This window comes from Opisthocomus hoazin, chromosome Z (genome assembly GCF_030867145.1).
Source record: "Opisthocomus hoazin isolate bOpiHoa1 chromosome Z, bOpiHoa1.hap1, whole genome shotgun sequence".
Taxonomy (NCBI): Eukaryota; Metazoa; Chordata; class Aves; order Opisthocomiformes; family Opisthocomidae; genus Opisthocomus; species Opisthocomus hoazin.
The window spans coordinates 28,002,895-28,023,966 of NC_134454.1; the positions used below are offsets into that span (position 1 = coordinate 28,002,895).

Here is a 21,072-nt window from a genome sequence, read left to right on the forward strand (position 1 = left end):
GGTGTGTAGTGATAGGACAACGGGGAATGGCTCTAAACTAAAAGAGGGCCGATTTCAATTAGATATTAGGAAGAAACTCTTCACCATGAGGGTGGTGAAACACTGGAACAGGTTGCCCAGAGAAGCTGTGGATGCCCCCTCCTTGGAAGTGCTCAAGGCCAGGTTGAATGGAGCTCTGAGCAACCTGGTCTAGTGGAAGATGTCCCTGCTCATGGCAAGGGGGTTGGAACTGGATGATCTTTAAGGTCCCTTCCAACCCTTATCATTCTATGATTCTGTGATTCTATGTTTTATGAAGGTGCTGTGCAGACTTAGGATGATTTGCAGTCTGTGTAGAACTGTTGGTATCTGTAGTTATCACAAAGAAAGGTGCTGACTGCTTGCCCAGTGTGGCAGTTAGTCTTCAAGTAGTCCAGATGGTTTTCCTTTTTATGGATCAAACCCTATGGCCAACTGCTAAGGCATCTAAACTCATTGAAGTGGTCTTTCAAAGGCTGAACTCCAGCTGAACTTCGTCTTGCTTTGTAGAGACAAATAGCCTATTCATATTCTCAGATGTAGTCTGTCATTGAAAAGCAGAGTGATAATTTTGCTTCTGCATGACATCCGTCTGAAAGCCAGACCTGCATGGTAACAGTAAGGGACAGGCAAAAACAAAAATAATACAAAAACACAAGCTAACAGAAAATCTACATGCAGTAACCAAATCTGTTTAAAATGAATAATCAGTTAAATATCATTAAAATCTAGAAGTTTCATTATATGTAGCCTGGATAGCATAGCAAAAATGCTTCTTAAAGTACTAGAAGAGGATGTAGGGAGTAAGTGCCAGTCACTTGTCCCTTCACCACAATGGCAGCAAGAAAAATTGTATATAGAGATGGGATCCAGCTCCTCGTAACTACCCCCTTCCCTTTTGGCTTGTTGATGATCTCTGTGTCCCTCTGTAGTGATGGAGAACAGAAGAGCCAAGCCTTCTCCTCCTACAAGACGGTCTCCGTTTCCTCTGATGAATTAGTTCTCACTGTTCTGATGCTCATACCAGAGGAAAGGGAATTTTTCATGCCTGAAGAATCTACACTGGTCATAATAAAACAGGTACACCATATAAAGCCACGCAAACCCCCACAACAGCCTCTACTGCTGTTCTGATTTGGCCTAGATAAATACCAGCTGCCCACCAAAACCACTTCTTCACTCCCCTTCCTCAGCTGGACAGGAAAACCTCGACGGTTGAGATAAGGACAGGGAGAGATCACTCATCAGTTGCTGTCATGGACAAAACAAACTGAACCTGGGGAGAAAAGGGATTGTAGTTTATCACCAATCAAATCAGAGGAGGATAGTGAGAATTAAATCCAGATCTTAAAACACCTTCCCCCCACCCCTCTCTTCTTCCCAGACTCAGCTTCACTCCTGTTTCTCTCCCTCCTCCCCTAAGCAGCGCAGGAAGATGGGAAACGGGGGTTGTGGTCAGTTCATCACACGTTGCCTCTGCCACTCCTTCCTTCTCAGGGGGAGGACTTCTCACACTCTGCCCCTGCTCCAGCGTGAGGTCCCCTCCAAAAAATTCTCCAACATGAATCCTTCCCGGAGGCTGCAGCTCTTCACAAACTGCCCCAGCGTGGGTCCCTTCCCACAGGGTGCAGTCCTTCAGGAACAGGCTGCTCCAGTGTGGGTCCCCACGGGGTCACTAGCCCAGCCATAAAACCTGCTCCGGCGTGGGCTCCTGTCTCCACGGGTCCGCAGGTCCTGGCAGGAGCCTGCTCCAGCATGGGCTCCCCACGGGCTTGGGTTACAGCTTCCTTCAGGCATCCACCTGCTCCACTATAGGGTCCCTTCCACGGGCTATAGGTGGATATCTGTTCCACCGTGGACCTGCATGGGCTGCAGGGGAACAACCTGCCTCACCATGGCCTTCATCACAAGCTGCAAGGGAAGACTCTCTTCTCCAGCGCCTGGAGCACCTCCTCCCGCTCCTTCTTCCTTGACCTTGGTGTCTGCAGAGTTGTTTCTTTCACATTGTCTCACTCCTCTCTCTTAACGGCCATCTCACCACAGTTGTTTTCTTCCCCTTCTTAAATATGTTATCCCAGAGGCACTACCACCATCGCTGAATGGCTTGGCCTTGGCTAGCAGCGAGTCCATCTTAGAGCCAGCTGGCACTGGCTTTATCAGACATTGGGGAAGCTTTTTGCAGCTTCTCACAGAAGCCACCCCTATAGCCTCCCCGCTACCAAAACCTTGCCATGCAACCCACATAACAACTGCTTAATTCTTGACTGTCTGCTCAGCGTATCTTTGAGGTGTATCAGCTCTCAGACAATATTTGGTACAGTCTGGAGGGTGGTGGGATTTAAAGACTTGTTAGTAGGCACATTGGGTGAGTCGTCTATGGGTAAAGAGATTTAATGGCCTCATACTGTTTTTGTGTTTGTTTTTTAAGATGGCCATAGGCAAAGATATGTCAGTTGATTCTACACACCATTTTTAATAAACTGTGCTTTGTTCTGTTTCATCAAATTTATTTTGCAACAAGAGCAGGATTTCTTACAAAAAGCTGATCAATAAGCTTTGGACCTGATCTATAAGAAAATATCTGATTTCTCTAGGACTAGGTATCTGATGGATTTATGAGGAAGCACATGGTTATGGAGGTAGTGATAATTTTCCTGTTGAAAATAGAAGCAATACAGTACTCTGGGAAATACAAGTTCATGCAACTTACATTTAATGCTACTGAATAGATAAGCATTTTCAGCAAATTATTATAGCTATGATTTTCAACCAGTTATTCTGCGGATGAGCACAGAGGTCTCTACCATTGATAAATACTGTGCTTTCTATGTTTTTACTTTCTTTTAACTATTTTGTGATCTTGGTTTTTACTCTAATTTACGTACTAATATGTTTTATCTGAGAAGACCTCTTTTCTTCATTGCACTTCTGACAATGAAACCTACCAAATTTACTTCATGCTTACTTTTATTATAGCATGTTTCAAGAAAATAAACGACTGTAGTGGAGTCCAATAGTGTCTGGCTTTGACCTATAATTGTTCAAGATGCTTTCTATTGTGGTGCCGTGTAGATTGCTTTCAATAGTTAAGCCTTTCGGACAAGATTGTCAGGCATGCTCGGCAGCCACAGCAAGTAAAATATTCATATTGCATTGTCTTCCTTTCAGTCACCTACCAGGGTAGACGTACAAAGAAGAACCAGGTTGCAAAATGCTGAAATTGTTGTTTGAAGTGACTTGCTTTGAACTGTGTGCAATATCCTGATACTTTGAATGCAGCTTTCATAACCTAAATCACTTTATTTTTGAATAACATAGCAGGAGACTGCAACAAATGTCTTTTTCCAGAGAAATAAACATCTGACCCCTTTTAGGCTTTTCTCTACAACACAAACTCAAACAGAGTATGAATATTTTTCACTGATTTCTCTGAATTATCTTATGTTTGATTTAAGCAAGACTAGCAGGAGCCATTTGCAGCAATTTCTGTCTTGGTAACCTAGCAATCAGGAATACTACTGAGACAAAACTGATATGCCACTACAACACAGAAAAGGGCTCAAAAGTTTCTAGATACTTCTTAAAATAAGCTTTAAACTGCTACTTAGCAAGAAGATTGGAGCAGATAATTAACAAGCAGAAAATCATAAAAGGTTGTACACAAATTTAAAAGCAAACACTACCAACTGAGTGAAGTTCAAATGAAAATAAATTGGGCTAAAAAAGGAAAAGCTAATCAGAAACTTATGAGAAATAGAAAATGTGGTTTAAACATTGCTAGATTAAAAAATAAATGAGACAGGAAATTGGAAGAAAGGATAGATGCAATAATACAAGGAAATTAAATCCTAAGAAATTGTCTCAAAAATTCTTTTAGTGATATAGCATAATTAAGCAATGGAGAAAATGATTCAAATACTGCTTCTGTTGACATTATTGGACAGAAATAAAACCATCAGATTAATGGAGTTATTCTGGACTTGCACAGGAGTGATGCAAGTAGCATTTGGATTTAAACGGATACTGCTGATCTCATTAGAAGTTGTATAGCAGCTCCTGACAGAGATCTTGAGCACTAGTGGTCTCATCCAGCTTTTTGGATGAGTTTTGCTTTTAACTTCCCTGGGAGATTTATTAGGCCTTAAACCTGCAGGGGCACCAAGTGTTATGCAAATAATGCTTTTATCATTCAGGGTGTTCAGCGCTGCTGTGTGTTATGTACTCTTTCTGTTTGGTGGTAATGAGTCAGTATAATCAGGGGGAGAACTGCCCGTGTTCTGGCTACAGGGCTTGTGCGAAACATCAGCTCTATCTTCAGCTCTGATGGGGAGAAAACCTAATTTAGAGTGGAGATAATGTCGTAGCCCTATAGTGGCAACTTACTGCAGGTGTAACTGCCTCGTGGTAGGCAGCAGTCTGGGCCAGCTTAATAAAAAAAGTATTTCTGGAAAGTTAGTTTGAGGTCAAGATGAAAACAAAGAAATGGCAGCAGTTAACCCATTGGGATTCTGGTCCATGACATGGGTCCCTCGGCAATACAGAGGCATGTGCAAGGACAGTAACAAAAAATTGAGTTTGGAGAGGGGACGGCTCAATAGCTGTTGAAAAATAAAGCCTAAGCCTGTTCTCAGGGAAAAAAAAATTAAAAGTTCCAGTGGCAAACACACAGCTACAACATGCACAAAATAAGTGGTGATTCCTTTAATGAGGTCCACAAATAGAGGAAAAAAGAGAGGAATTCCCTAATGAGCCTCTGAGTTGTTGTTAATATTTTCATTTGAGAAGATATACGTTGAATTTCAGACTCCACTGTTATAGTCTGTTTATCGGTCTTTTTTATTGTAGCCCCTTTGCTTCTGAAGATGAGGCAGTAGCAATCTATTTGTGTACCTGCAATAACTCCTTTATATTTCCTGTTGGTGAATAATGAGGCTTCTCTAATCACCTGTTTGTGCTACCACTACTGTGTTCTTTGTTGTTGGCATAAATTATGAGATACCGACAGCAAATGATAAAAAATAACATTTTTAAGTTAGGGCATGGGACTAGAATCAGCAAATGGTCTGCATTATGTGTTTGGGAAAGAGGGAAAGAAAACCGAATGAAGTTAATTGTGTGAACACATGTGAAAATAAGTTGATGTACAAGGACAGTAAAAAGTAGGAGACCAGTGGCGAGCTTGCCCTGCTGGACAGCCAGTCACCGTGGGTTAGCAAAATAAGCAAAATAAGCTGTATTCACAGAATCATAGAATGGTAGGGTTTGGAAGGGACCGCTGTGGGTCATCTAGTCCAACCCTCCTGCCGAAGCAGGGTCACCCAGAGCAGGCTGCACAGGACCTTGTCCAGGAGGGTCTTGAATATCTCCAGAGAAGGAGAACCCACAACCCCTCTGGGCAGCCTGTTCCAGGACTCTGTCACCCTCAGAGAGAAGAAGTTCTTCCTCATGTTCAGACGGAACTTCCTCTGCTTCAGTTTGTGCCCATTGCCCCTTGTCGTGTCGCTGGGCACCACTGAAAAGAGTCTGGCCCCATCCTCCTGTAACCCACCCTTCAGATATTTGTAGGCATTTATAAGGTCCCCTCTCAGCCTTCTCTTCTTCAGGCTGAACAAACCCAGCTCCCTCAGCCTCTCCTTGTAGGAGCGATGTTCCAGTCCCCTCACCATCCTCGTAGCCCTCCGCTGGACTCTCTCCAGTAGCTCCTCATCTTTCTTGAAGTGGGGAGCCCAGAAATGGACAGAGTACTCCAGATGAGGCCTCACCAGGGCAGAGTAGAGGGGAAGGAGAACCTCCCTCGACCTGCTGGCCACACTCCTCCTAATGCATCCCAGGATCCCATTGGCCTTCTTGGCAGCCAGGGCACACTGCTGGCTCATGGTCATCCTGTCGTCCACCAGAACACCCGGGTCCCTTTCTGCAGAGCTGCTCTCCAGCAGGTCCACCCCAAGCCTGTACTGGTGGATGGGGTTGTTCCTCCCCAGGTGCAGGACCCTGCACTTGCCCGTGTTGAACCTCATCAGGTTCCTCTGTGCCCAACTCTCCAGCCTGTCCAGGTCTTGCTGAATGGCAGCACAGCCTTCTGGTGTATCCACCACTCCTCCCAGTTTTGTGTCATCAACAAACTTCAGTCCCCTGGAGTTTTATACTTTTATACAAAAACATATTCACGTATTCAGTCCCCCAAAGTGTACACTGTTACATTTAAAGCTTTATATTTTTGTATCACAAATTGGAAGATATTATTTTTAGGATTCTTCTATATAATAGACATGGCATGTGGGAAAAAGCAGTGGTTCTCATTAGAAGGAAACCTTTACTTCTCAGAAGTATTCCACAAAATGTTGCTGACACAAAAACTGTTTAATTGTTGAGATTGGAAGGCGTTGTTGATGTGTAATGCTTCAGTTTTGATTAGGAAGCATTCTGTTGTCAGTATTAGAAACTAAAATGTGTAACAACAAAGTGTACCGTTTTTTCTTTTAAAATTATCTTTAATTTTCAGATTATTTTTTTTTTTTTAGAAATAAATCTAGTAACATCCACCATCTGAATTCCCAACTGCAATAATTATCATTAATAGTTACTGAGAAATGAACAATTAACTCCAGTACTGTTGTGAATTGTATATTGGAAAATGTTGAACATCCTCAAGCTCTTTCAAATAATGCTACTTCTGTATTTTATAGGTTTTAAAATTCTTAGGGTTAATAAAAAAATGTAGAAAGATCATCTATAACCTTAAAATTTAAACTAGTTCTCTCAATCCGATTTATTCTGTTTTTTAATATATCTGTTTCCTATGCCACAACAATACAGTGGCTTGAGCAACCTTCCACAGTATTATCCTAATGCTTTGCTTTAAAATGCAATAAATTTAATCTACTTTTATCTCAGACTTAATTGAGAAGTAAAATCATCATTCTTTTCATCTTTTGGACTTAAAGAGTTCTGAGGTTATACAGAGCAAAGTGAATTTTCCATGATTTTTTTCCATGAGAAACTGTGTTCGCATGAAGACTTCTGAGAGAAAAGACATTGATGTCTGTGAGTGTTTGCATTCTGCATCCTTTATTTGTTTCTGAACATGATAGTGAGCTAGATTTTTTTTTTGTATACTTTACACATTATATACTTTTATGTACTTTATATGTATATGCATATGCATATGCTTGCATATATAATACAAATGTTGTATTGGTGCAGTGCTAGCATGATACAAATCCTTGTAAAGACCTGGTTCTTACTTTAAAAAAAGTAGAGTCTTCTGTTGTGGCATCCCATGTTTACAGAAGGTAGGAGTGTGGATAGTGGAAAAAAGATCAGGAGGCATTGATGTACAGTGGCAAAGGCTTATGACTTTAATTGTACCTATTCAGCTGTAATCACCTTCCTCCCTTTGTTCTGCTGTGCTTGGGGGAAAAAGGCATTGATCTGTTTTTTATAGATTATTCTTTTTATATATATATCTATATTCATAAGAGTCAATATTTTCACCTCCTTTTTAGTATTTTTCCCTTGCTTTGTTATTTACTCTCTGCCTATTCCTGTGTTTTTAAGAATTTATGCTATACATGCAGACTCAAGACTCTGTTAAGTGCCAAAGAACAGCAATTGCATTTCAAACAGTACATCATGAACATTCTGTACATAATTAACTACGTTAACATTACCTGAATGCAGTTAATAAAACAAAGCTGCAGATAACCTGAAAAAAAGTAGCAGGCCAGTTTGGCAAACCATTCTTTTTCTTTTTCCTGCTTGTTAAGCCAGAGTGGGAGACGAGATGTATTTTAAGGTCCGCTGAAGACATATTATTGAATTTGAGGTGTATCTGGGATGTTGAAGGGCAGGTCAATGACTTGGCCTTGAGACTAGAAGCAATTGTAGTGCACTTTATTTCTCCAGATCAGGTGTTTTGGTTGTCTTGCAATGCCAGATGAGAAACCAGTTGTTATAGGAACATTTGTCTACATTCGGAAGCTTGAACAGAATAGTTTTTTAGCTTAATAGTCAGGGATTTATATGTACCATTATTAAAATAGCGGTTAAGGTCCCTCTTACAATATGGTATACTAAAAGTATCACATTCTCAGCTACTCCATTTGTGAATATCTTTCACTTATGCTGTTCTTGGCCAGATTTTTTTTTTCCTTATCCTTTTTCAGTTACTTTTTCAGTTCATTTTCAAAATTCACTCCATACCAAGAAACAAGCAGCAAGCGCATGCAAGTTGCTACCCATCTTTGTTTAGGTTTGGTTTACAAATTACACTAGAAAATAAAGTAAATTAAAAAACACTGACAAGAATGCAGTTTGTTAGTGCAGTGTGGCTCTACTGAGACAAGGTTTTGACATAAACAAACTGTTTTCTTACTTAAAATTCCTGTGAACCATCACATAGTAAAGCAGCTTTTAAAGTCTGAGACTGTCCTTGCAGCACGGCTTTTGAGTGCTTGGGCGATCGCTGTGAAAGAACAACTGGGGAAAGCTGCAGAGTGGTGGGGCTGAGTGGTTGCTTAAGGTCAGGGCTATGCTGTATGCGTCAGTACGGTGTAGATGTGCGCGAAGGAACTGTGACCATCCGATGAATTTATCTAATCCAGTTTACCACCTTGGCAAAGTCCTTGTTTTAGATACCTTTGTCTCACGTGCTGCTGCATGGAGTCAGTCCTCTCAGAGGTTCACATTCAGTTCTCGCCTGGTGCCCTTAATTAAAATGTACCTGGTAGATATATTGTTTCATCTACTTTTATATTGTATTTGGGGAAAACCTAGGGCTAGAAGAAATCGCTTTTACAAGTAGCAATATGCTGTACAATGTGTACAGGAGTCTTTATATGTGCAAAATTTTCAGATTTTGTTCTATTTCTGAAGAAGTTTAAACATGTAAGGTAAAAATTGCACCTGTTCATTTTCCAGAGACTTGTAGAAAAAATTACCAAAAACATTTGACTCATTCATCCTCAGAGCTTACGTTACTGCCAGCTGCATCATCCAAGGTAAACAGAATCACTTCTTTATTGTAGCTGACAGATGTAATGGCCTTATTATTTCATGTCTTTCACAGGAGGGACACATCTCTTCACTACCTAATTATTATTCTGAGTGTGATCAGTAACATCACCTTCCTGTAAAGGCAGAAAGAAAATGATGAAAACTAGCGATACTGTTGTACCTCCTTAGGTGACATGTCTTTTTCGATGGTGACAGAACTTCAGCGGTGACAGATTTAAATATCCATGTGGCCAAAAAATTAATTAAATGAATGAAAGTGAGATCAACTAATTATAACAGCGGCAACTTACAGAATATTTTGCTTTATTCTCTTTAGCTGCAGGGTTTGGTATAATAGGAGAGAAGAGCTCATTGTAGAAAAAGTTCATGCAAGAAAGCGTATTCAGTGCTGGCACGTCTGTTAAAATGGTCATCTAGCATGCCGGTGGGCTTTGGAAGTGAATCCCTTGATTGCCTCCACATCCTGCGCTCACTTTGCTTCTGTCTGCAGAGGGGTTTTGGTGGGCGTGAGCTGGATTCATTCCTGCGGACGTCGGACTAGAAGCTGTACTCAAGTAGAGACCCTAATGGTTACTTAAGGGTCTGAGCCAACGACTGGTCATTTGGGCACCTTCAAATCACATGGAGGGAACTAATTAAATCTGAAACAAAATCCACAGACTACATATAATGTAGATACAGAAGGCTGAGCGCTGCATGCTTTGAAATACAGATCTACTCACATTGCACCAGGCTGTTTTCTAATTTAGACATAGCCAATGCTGTCTACTTCACATGGCATATTTTCAGTTATGTTCTGCCATTTGCAATATTGCTTGAAAGCAGAAAATAGTCCTTTATTTTCAGTATGTGTTCTGAAACTGCTGATAGAGGTGAAAGGGTGTGTATTTTTTTATAAATGTATATATTTTTGTATATATGTAGACACATTTAAGAGTTTATATGGGATGCACTTGGTACTTACATGATTCTTCAAAATTTTGTAAAAAATATAAATTTTGCATGTTTCACATTTTGGATACCTAACTTGGGATATTAAATGATGCCATTTCTTCAATATTGTCGACACCTCTTGTTAAAAACGTGGCCAAATAAGGTATTTGAAAGTGGATGTCCAACACCAGGAGTAATTAGACATCAATGAATACTTTTCAGATTGTAATAAGGATATGTTTAGCATTCGTATTGTTTTAAGGTATTTCATTTTGGTAAAGATAGGAGGATATCATGAAATGTAATTAGAGATTTAAGACCTGTTAACGATGACTTTTTAACTGCTAAGCTTCCAAATTTGGATTTACTTAGGATGGGAAAAGATAAATTCACCAGTGCTGAGATTAATAATTGCCTAGCAACCAGTGCCTGAATATATCCAATATAGGGCAAACAAAGGGAAAACAAAACACTTTCATTTCCACAAATCTAAAGTATGTATAAATATTGAGCTGAATATATGTGTATGTTTGTATACACATAGACGCTCTGGTGCTTCCAAATTTCTATCTTCACAAGCAGTGGAGCATAAAAAAGAGAAATGGAAAGGTAAAACTGAGGTGTAAAGTGTGGATGAAAATTGGGAATATTTATTTAAAAGCAATAATTCCACAAGAAGTATTTTGTTTTGTTTTGTGTTTTTTTAACCCATCTTGCTTCATGGTGAAGTGAAAGTAGAAATTGAAGTGAAAACTGTGAAGACCAGTAAGAATATGTGTACCCGAATGCTCTCAGACCAGAAGGAAGAGAAGGAAGGAAGATGTTACCTGTCTAGAGACGGTGATAAACACGAGTGTTTATTTTAAAGGGCACCCTTTGGACTTCTGCTGATGATTTGACTGCATGCATGGATTTTCTCTCCATGGAAAGCAGGGAGCAGGCAAGAGAGAAGCTGCTGTGTGTCTGGGTTGTTTCCTGATCAGGGTGTTGAGGAATTTCCAGAGCCTTGGGAACTGTGAATATTTTGAAGAAAGATTTAGGAGGAGCTAATGATCAAAAGCTCAGTGTGGGTTAAGTCAGATAAGAAATCTAGATGCCTGTATTGACCATCTGATGATCATGGGTATAGCAATGAAGCCTAATAGCCATTAGTGGAGAAGGCTGCAGGAGTTCAGCTCATTTTTTGACACAAACTAGTGAAGCTGTATCAGGAGATCTGCAAAACACAGTAATTTCTAGAAAGAAATGTGTATACATCATTAGCTGAGAAATTTCACGTGAACATATTACTAAAAATCTACTGATCAGTTTTAAAACCAAAGGAAAAGTGACTGCATAATGGATTCCCATCATATCCCATGTATGATAATATATTCCCATCATGACTTGATATCTCTCTGAAAGTTTTCATCAAACAAAACAACTTAATGGAGAGACAGTTTAGTCTAAGTGCCTTGTGGAGAAAGCCTCAGTTTAAGCTCTTACTCTTTCCCTTTCCACAAACCTCTCTCACCCCGTAGATCAAAACAGGTGGGGAAATACAGGTGGATTCATGTGAGTGTTAGTGAGTGGCAAATAATTATATAAACAAGATTGATGTGAAAGACAGCCGAAATCAAATTAGTATGTGCAAGAGATGCCTATGTAATTTTTGACGTCTTTTTTGAGCATGCAGAGAGAAAAGATGTGGAAGGTTGTGTTAATAGGGATTAGGGCATCTTTGTTAAAGGCATTTATCAGTTATCTCACTGCTTGCATAGGAAACATCCCTGCTGTTAACTAAGGTTGGGTGCTCAGAATCGTGTGCCGCTGGTACCATCATCTTGTGGTTTAATCCCAGCTGGCAACTAAGCACCATACAGTCGCTTGTGGGGTGGAGAAGAGAATCAGCAGGGTAAAAGTGAGAAAACTCATGGGTCAAGATACAGACAGTTTAGTAGATAAACCAGAAGCTGCACACTCAAGCAAAGCAAAACAAGGAACTCAAGCACGACTTCCCACTGTCAGGCAGGTGTTCAGCCACCTCCAGGGAAGCAGGGCCCCATCACGCATACTTGGAAGACAAACACCATCACCCTAAACATCTCCCCCTTCTTTCTTCTTCCTCCAGCTTTATACTGCTGAGCATGACATCATATGGTATGGAACATCCCTTTGGTCCACTGAGGTCAGCTGTCCCAGCTGTGTCCCCTCCCAACCTCTTGTGCACTTCCAGCCTCCTCGCTGGTGGGGTGGGGTGAGAGGCAGAGAAGGCCTTGACTCTGTATAAGCACTGCTCAGCAATAATGAAAGCATCCCTGTGTAACCAGCACTGTTTTCAGCACAGATGCAAAACACAGCCCCATACTAGCTACTGTGAGGAGAATTAACTCTACCCCAGCCAAAACCAGCATACATCAGCTGATCAGTTTGGGGGAATTTATCTCTTTTCCTTTGATGAAAAGATGTCTCAAGTGATCACAGCTTTCTGCAAATTCTCACGACAGTGTATGCATGAAAAATTTTCCATAAGTTGTAAAAATATCAAGAAATACATTATATAACCATATTCCTCCTATAATCATTTTTGATCCATTTTTTAGTAATAAAGATTTGAAATGACAGGAGTGGTTCATCTTTTTCCCTGCAGAGCCAGTGACAGAAATGAACTCTCTGCAACCTATGACAGAGAGGAGTTTACTTTCTGAGCTGTTTTCTGTTTCTACTTGTATTTCACATTGTCAAACATCAGATGCTTAAAAAGTTTGTAACACAGCAGGCTGAAATACAGTGACCTACTGCTCTTTCACATTCAAATGAATAAAGTAGCTCATACTGCAGACCTTTAGAAAGGAAAGAGATTATACTTTTTGAAGGCAGAAGGGGAATTATTATGATAGAAATTAATCTCTGCAGACATTACTTTAGGGCTCTATTCTAACCCTGAGAGTAGGGACACACTTTACCGTATTGTACTATTAGACTAAATCCAAAGCTCAAGTCAGCACTTCATCTTCACCCAGGATTAATGTTTCAGTCCAGTCCCAGAGTGGTATTCGAACGAGAATTCTCTGCTTAGAATATTCTGATTTTCTTTTCGTAATACCATCTCAGGTTTTCAAAAATCAGCTGGCGTATCCCCTAAGATTACAAGACAAGAATAAGTTAAATTTAAAGAAATGTTTACACTTAGTTTACACGAGAATGTTACAGTTCTCCACAACCACAAGCTACAACTGGTTTAAGTGCATACAGTCTTTTGGTCCCACAGGCTTTCAGAAGATGAAGCAATTTTCGTGAGACCTGTGGTAAAATCATGACTTTATTATTCGGAGATTTATGTTCTCGTGTAAGATTTCCCATCCAATTGTTATGTGGACTTTTAGAGTTCTTAATATCATTATATTAATTTTCTGAAACCATGTAAACAGTGTGCCATGAATATTCTGGCTAGAACATTAGCTGAACCTTCTACCTGCATCGTAAGCAAACCAGCCTAGAAAACAAGCAGAAGGAGTTAGATGAGCTATTGGTATCTGGAAACTTCCCTTTCAAATAATAAGGGATACAAGTTTATTATTCAACTGTCTTTTTACCTTAGCAAAAACAAATTAGCTGCTTCACCATTAAATCTGAAAAAACAGCTTACAAACTTCCTGAAAGAACTGCAGAGCTCATCAGTTTTCATGTTCATATTTTGCATCTCTGCACAGGTGTGTCTTCAATATGATTTATGGTTCTGCTTCTCAGTATTGGTTCAACTGTAAAGAAATAGATTTGAACTTGGACACTGTACAGATGATTCTATAAATCAGAAAAATATTAAAGCTCTTTTTCAGAAAATTGATTTTAATGTGAAACTGCTACTAGCAGCAAGTACTTTCTCAGTCTTCTTCTGAAGTTTAGCTGCTCTTCTGTGCTTCAGAACGGAGGCTCATTTTTGCTATCCTTAATCCACATTTCTATTGACTGGCTATTTTCTGGGCCATTTATTCTTTGGTGCCACCTGGAGATTTCGTCTTTGTAACAAGCTTTATTCTCATGAAGGGGAATAGGTTTCCCTTTTATTTCTTTAGAGAGAGCTTTTACAATAAGCCATATTTCATGTAGCATTATTGGAAATTGAATAAAAATATAGCTGCCATTTGAAGTAGTAATGATGGTCCACCTCTTCCCATCAGTGGTGAAACCAAAAGCTTGAGATACAGAACACGCATTGTATAGCATACCAGTAAAGAGTATGGTACCTCCCTAACGACTTGTGTGGCTAGCATCCTGGACTCGTATGTCATTACGTTTGCAACTGTTTACCTGTATATTTCGTCATGCCTTTTGTTTCAATGGGTGTCAGCATCTCCTTGGATTCCTAAAGTACCAGTATATTTACGTCAGTACCAACTTCCATAAATTTCACTACATCAATACATAATACGTACTAAATGTGGTCAGATTTATATTTAAGGCACATTGTATAAAAGAATAAATAGGGTCGAATTTTTCCACACACACTTTCTATTTCATGGAATATGCTCTATTCTTAAATTAAAGAAGAAAATGTGCCAGAACACCCAAATCATCTTTCTTCTATTACTCCTTTCCTTTCAGTTTTGAATCTTGTGAATCCACATGATTTTTTGGAGACATATTTCTTTCTTTGTCATCATTTCATTCTCTCAAGCAGACGTTCCTTACAGTAATACTTCTGCCAGAAATCATAGTTATCACTCTAGGTGTTATAAGATAGTTGAGGGAAATTGTATTCATTTCAGGCTAATGATTTTGTTCATAGGAACTGAAACGCTTCTCCCACACTTAATTCAGGTTACTGTACCTTAGCTTTTGGCAACTATTCCTATCTCAGGAGCTACAATGGTAAAGACTAAATAGTCTTAAGTTGGAGTAAATAATTCTTTTTCTTTTTTTGATTGACAAACATTAGTTAACTGCAAATTGATTTGCATAGAGTAATGGCAGCTGGATTGTCTATGTGCTTTTAGGACAAAGAGTGCTTTATGCAGTAGTGCATGCAGGTAGTTGTGGATGCTACCTTTCTGTTTTCACAGTGCATCTTCTTTAGCCTTCATACCACAAAAATAGTTTTCATAAACTATGTGAATTTCTGTTCTTGACGAGGATTGATGGGCTAACTGTTACCATCGTGGTGTGATGCATTATTTATACACAGTAGTTGAGTTCGCTTTTTCAGGTTGTCCTATGCTGTCAAGCAAATTATCGCACTTTTCAGTCAAGAATCAGATAACATTTTTGTGGGTGTTTATAGGATCAAAAAGTGTACTATATAAAAGTGTAAAGTTCGGTAAAAAGTGGATTTACAGTTTTTACCCACCTCCCAACATTATGTGCGTGTGGAAAAAAGGAATATTTGTACATTCAGTATTTTGTTGAAAAGGGCATGGTTTATGAGTGGTTATGTGAATGTATGTCGTGGAGCATTGTGGACTTACAGAACAGTTCTTCTCCACGTGCTTTTAATAAAAGAGATACAGGTTCACTGTATTGAGTTACTCACTATGGACAAAAGTTGTCATAGTCTTTAAAAAAGCCTAATTGTTACTAGAAAGCAAATATCTTACCATTTTATAGTAGTTTTGCAACATATTTTTTCTGAGTTTGGAGGAATAGGGATGGTTATTATTTAAAATTCTAATTTTGAGTGTATATGAATTTCCACTTAGGAATGGTTATAATTTAAAATTTTAATTTTGAGTGTGTATGGATTTCCACTTTAATTTTGTTCCTTTTGTCTTGCTTTTTTTATTCTTAACCAACAGTGTTTTCTAAAGAGAGGATGGACAGTTCACTGAAGGATTTATTTGACTTAACAATGTTCTGAAGAAGCTAAAGATGTGAGGAAGAATAAAAGAATTAAAATAAATGTTCCCCCAAATTTAGGATCCATTAATCATGTAAATGTTTTGTCTGCTTCTCAATGCAGTATGGTCTGAAATAATGTGGATTACATTTCTACCTTATCTCTTCCATACATGATGTCATGGAAAAAGCAGGAAATACGTATGTGTATATATGTATATAAGCTACAGATATAACATCTCTTCAAAGCAAGGGTCCCCTGGAAGAGGTAGATGCAAAGAAATCACGAGTTCTGGCAATTTGGGTGGGGGGGCATGTGAGTGTATCATTTGCTGATTCTCTTTCACAGATCCTTGCACCAAATCTCAATAGCTTAATGAAATGAGATTTTACTGTCTGAGATTTTCCCAAAGATGAAGTAAAGGCAGCAATAGTTGTAGTACATATTTTGTATAAAGTCTTGAGACATACTTAAATGCTTGAGTAGCCACGCAATGAAAAGTGCAGGGTAAGTCAGTCATAGTAAGGAAAAACAGGTATTATGGTTTATATCTGATACTTGCATTCTTGCTGGACCACTTCAGAACATTTTAATAAAAGTACAATATTAGTTGTCTTTTGCTGTTTTTTTAAATAGTGGAGTGCCTGTTAGAGTGTTTGTTTAATTTACAAGTATTTGTCAATTTGCACGGTCTGTTGCATGAACAGTATATTACCTATCACTGTGGAAAGTCAGGAGCACAGATCACAGTTCTGTGGGAGATAGTGTAAAGGATATAGTTCTTTCTTTTGGTTTGTTTTACTCTTCCATTCACCATGACTCTAAGGTTAAATTCGAAAACTACTGTTGTGTTAAAAGTCGTGTCTTTGCTACATAGTATTTTAATGGTAACAAATGCCTTAATCAGTTGTGTTAAGACAAAGTACACCCATATAAGCTTCTCTTATTAAAAACAGAGGAGCCTTTAAATTCAAATTCTGTTCATCAAACTCAGTAGAATGTACAACAAATTAGATCTCAGTATTTCAGCATGAATGGTCTCTCAAGAGACCAAATGCAAATTGAGGAGAATATTGTTGAATCAAAGGTGATATTTTTGTTCTGCACAATTTCACAGATGGTAAGCCATACATAAGGGTGCTAACATTTTAAGTGAGTTTTACTCATTTAAGTATGCAAATTTGCACAGCCTGGTATCTAATCTTAAGCAGAATTATTGCTCACTTGTGTCTGTCTAGTTGCTCGTTTCCCTGACTGCATTGTATGTGATGTCATACTATGGTATTATTTTAACTATTGTTCTTCAAAGTATGTATTTGCCTTCTGTAGCCGTCTTTAGCATTACGTGAGTGAGACTAAGTGACTTTTTTAGTTGGAGCTCTTTTGGTTTGGCTTTTTTGTCCTATTTTCTTTAGAGGTGTGCTGTACTCATTTTATTTCTGTGGCATGATATAATGACAATTAAAAATTTACACCAGTGACTGGCAGCAGAATTTGGGCCAAAGTGATGGGTCAAAAGAGCACTTAGTGCAGTTATTTCCTGAATATGGAAATCAATGACTGTTGTTAGGGGACAACATCTGCTTTATTAGTCCCAAATTGTAGGTCGGGTCAATTAATTTCAGACTGAAAAAGCCAGCATGAATTTTCAGAGAAATAAAACTAAGAAGTGTGCACACTTTGGTCTTAGTAGGAGATCTCAGTTTCTGGAAATACAGTGGAAAACTAGGGATGCATTCTGCTTGTCAGTCAATATAAAACTTACAAATGCAAACAGTATTTTGCCTTTTTACCTTTCTTTTTCTTTCTTGTATTGCATAATTGAAATCAGTGGAACAATGAATCACGAAACGCATAGTAAAAATGTCCCCTCTCATTTTAATTGGAATATCCGTACAGATTTGTATAAGTGTTCCTGCTCCAGATGCTATTTAATTTATAAATTTAATTCAAGGTATCGGAGTACAGTTGTCAGAACATTCATTTAATAGTTGTCGTTCTTTCACAACCAAATGCCTAAGCCCCATGAAGTAAAAAACAAGCATCCTTTGCTACCCCGCTAATACAACAAGCACTGAAAATAAGAAGTCTTGACTTATTTAGATTCAGTTAGGAAGACAGATAATGTCTAGTCTTCAGCCAGATAATGTCTTCTGTCATTGACTCTTTGCAAATAGGTCTACTTTTCTGTCAGCTGGACAATCTTCAATAGAAAACTGTTAAAACCAAGTGTGTAGACACCGTGACAGTTTTCTGTGTCATGAAGGCAGCTTAAACCTGATGGATATAAATTTAATAAAATTAAAAATAACCCAGCAAACTAACTCTAAATTAGAGTTTCTTGCAACTGATGCAAAGAATTCACGAAGACAGTTTTGTACATCAGTTAGATTTCTTAAGTGATTGTTAGACTGGAGTTCTCACACCAGGCACTAATCTGAAGTCCGTGTGCCAGAAAAGCATTGAAAATATTTTGGGTTCCCTTACCACTTCTATAGTCCAAACGTATTAGTGTCGGTACTACTGATGTAAACAAGTGGATTTCTATAACTCTTTACAATTACATGGCAAAAGACTGACAATTTTTCAATTTTAAAAAGCATAAAAAATAAAGTAAGTATTTTCTAATAATTACCTATCTGCATATGTTGCTTTAAGTTGCATTTGCAAAAATTTTGCAAAACAAAAATACAGTTTATTGGTCTTTCTAAAGACAATACTGTACAATAGAAAGCACAGATGTGTCTTCTATGGTGAAGCTTGAGAGAAACAAAAAATGCATCTAAATACATATTTAATTATCCCAGAAAAAAATAGTAAATTGAAGCTGACCAAAGCCTAGGGCATTCTTTAGGATGGCTTCCAGTTATCCCGCTGGGGACAGCATGCAATCCTGTATGTCTGTATATTAGTAAAGCTGTGATAGGGTGGTGTTCTTTAAGGGTATTAAAAGTGAGGAATTGCAAGAATTGAACAGACAGTCTGTTTTTCCTTTTCGGTCTCCTCCTGAAGGCCATATTTTATAATACTAGATAAGAAATCACAATAATGTCTTGTACACACTGGTAATACTGGAGACATAGTCAAGTTCTGAGCATAGGAAGAAGCCCTGTGGTGTATCTTTCACAGTTTATGTCTTTCTGCTGTTGATCACCTTGACACTAATTGACTGAATAGGGTGTCTTCACTGAAGAGCAATTGAAGCATAGGCAAAATCTGCTTGTCCAGCTTTATTTAGGCAGGTTGAAACTACCTGCTGTGCCACTGCTTGCTCTGTGTCACAGGGAGTTTCAAAGCACAGATGGTTCATAGCACAGCATAGTTTTGAAACAAAGTATAGCTTTGTTTCTGTCTGATTTTGTTCTAACTGCTATCAAAATGAATTATGGGAGAACTTGACAAACTTCCTTGGGACATTGAGGAGCACTGAGAGACTGTGGCTGCTCAAGCCTTTTAGCCTCCATCCCTGCCGTCAAGTTAGTGGGTCACACGTCATAGTGAGAGTGATCACACTGTGAACATACAGCAGCTCCAGTCATAGGTCTCCACATCTAAAGTCACTGAATGGCTGTAACCTTACCATTAGAATTAAATCGCTCAAACACTTTCATGGCTTTAGTCTATATTGTCAAACTTTATCCTGGGACCATGCATAATTGGTCTTCATGTGACTGACAGAAAGCTGACATAGCATACTGCTGGTCTGAAAGCCATGCTCCGTGTTTAGCAGAAAGACAGTTGCGTACCAATGCCTGATCTGGATCAAATCTGTGCTGTTGAGTGATTTGAGAATGCGTAAGTCTGGAGCGCATGATGATGTAACCACAGCCACAGTTCTTTGCTTACAAACCAGGTGATAAGCTATCGCGTTAAAGGGGGGGGGGTAAGGGGAGTCTGATATTCAACTTGCCTGCCAGAGCCCTTCCAAGGAGTTTCACTGAAACAGTTTCGCAAAGTTGAAACAATAGGTAATTTATTCAAGCGACAGTTATCACAGATTCGGAATTGCCGTTGATAAATTCACTGTCTACAAAAGTTGAGCTCAAAGTAATAGTTTGGCGCTTTAGTTAACAATGTGTTCCCGGGGATACGTCTGACAAAGTCAGAGGCGCGACTCTTCCCAAAAAGGCGTCCCTTCTTGGGGGGGGAAGAGAGGTTCAGGCCCGTCAACCCGTCCGTCAGGTGAAGTTCTCGCTTGGCTCCTCCTCCCAAAGAGAGTTTTCAAGTGCCAATTTTTATATGTTTGGAAATCTTTTTGCGAGGTGTATCGATTATTGTGTATCGATTGGCTCTTGGCATGGAATGTCGTGTCGTCAGAAGCAGGACTCAGCAGTGTGACACGCCTTCGGAGCGGGCATCTTGGTATGTGCATTCGGGGGCCATCTGTGCTTTGTCCAAAGCAATCTCTGAAGCAATCTCTGGCTGTGCAGCCTCCGTGGCGCCCCACAGATCACTGAGTTTACAGTGATGGGCTATCCCCCCTTCCTTTTGTCTGATAAGATAAGCACCAGTTATTTACTGCTTTTGTTAGCTCTTCGGCTCTTGATGCCTCAGTCCGTTTGTCTTTTGTCTTGCATTGGACAAGTCCAGCAAGGCCATCGATTACATAAGCGAATGGCCTGAACTGAAACCACCATTCAGCTTTATGTTGAAGGGACTCTGGAGAGGTAAAATACTGGGTAAATCCCGTTCCAAGTATATATCCTGAATTACTTCAAAAGAAAGAAAGCAAAAAAATATTTTTTGTTAAATTTTGTTGTCTTCTGCAAGTGAATAACTGTCAGTGCAACTAAGAGAATCACATTTTATGGAGTAGAAGTCTAGGGCATGATGATTACACAGAGGTGTGCTGTCAAATACGTAAAGTGGAATTAGCCAGAAGGTATCCAAAGGTTGTAAAGCTTGTCATTCTTTTCTGTTCATTATCAGCAGTCTGCCATACTTAGAGCCTGTGGATAAAGTTTGGAGAGTTTTATACAGGAATCTTTTTTTTCCTTTAACTAACAGGGGACGTGTGTGACTCCAACCCATGCAAAAATGGTGGCATCTGTCTGTCAGGGCTGAATGATAACTTCTACTCATGCGAGTGTCCTGAAGGCTTCACAGACCCCAACTGCTCTAGTGTTGTGGAGGTTGGTAAGTGCAAACTTTAAATACTGGAATAGTTGTTGGAGCATCCCATTCATCTGTGGTTGGCCCACCAGTGATCACATCCATGGCATTTTCTATATTGCTGTGGTCATTGCATTGTTCATTATAAGTTTGTTAACCTTATGTCTATGTCATAGATATCT

The 21,072-nt window shown here is 39.2% G+C and overlaps 1 protein-coding gene across 2 annotated transcripts in view; it reads left to right on the forward strand.

Moving 5' to 3' along the window:
• EDIL3 (EGF like repeats and discoidin domains 3) overlaps positions 1-21,072 on the forward strand; it is a 290,980-nt gene that overhangs the window by 55,237 nt on the left and 214,671 nt on the right. For both annotated transcript variants that reach the window (XM_075410892.1, XM_075410893.1), the window contains exon 2: positions 20,786-20,914. In XM_075410892.1, the coding sequence (XP_075267007.1) occupies positions 20,786-20,914 (129 nt within the window). The remainder of the gene's footprint in view (positions 1-20,785; positions 20,915-21,072) is intronic.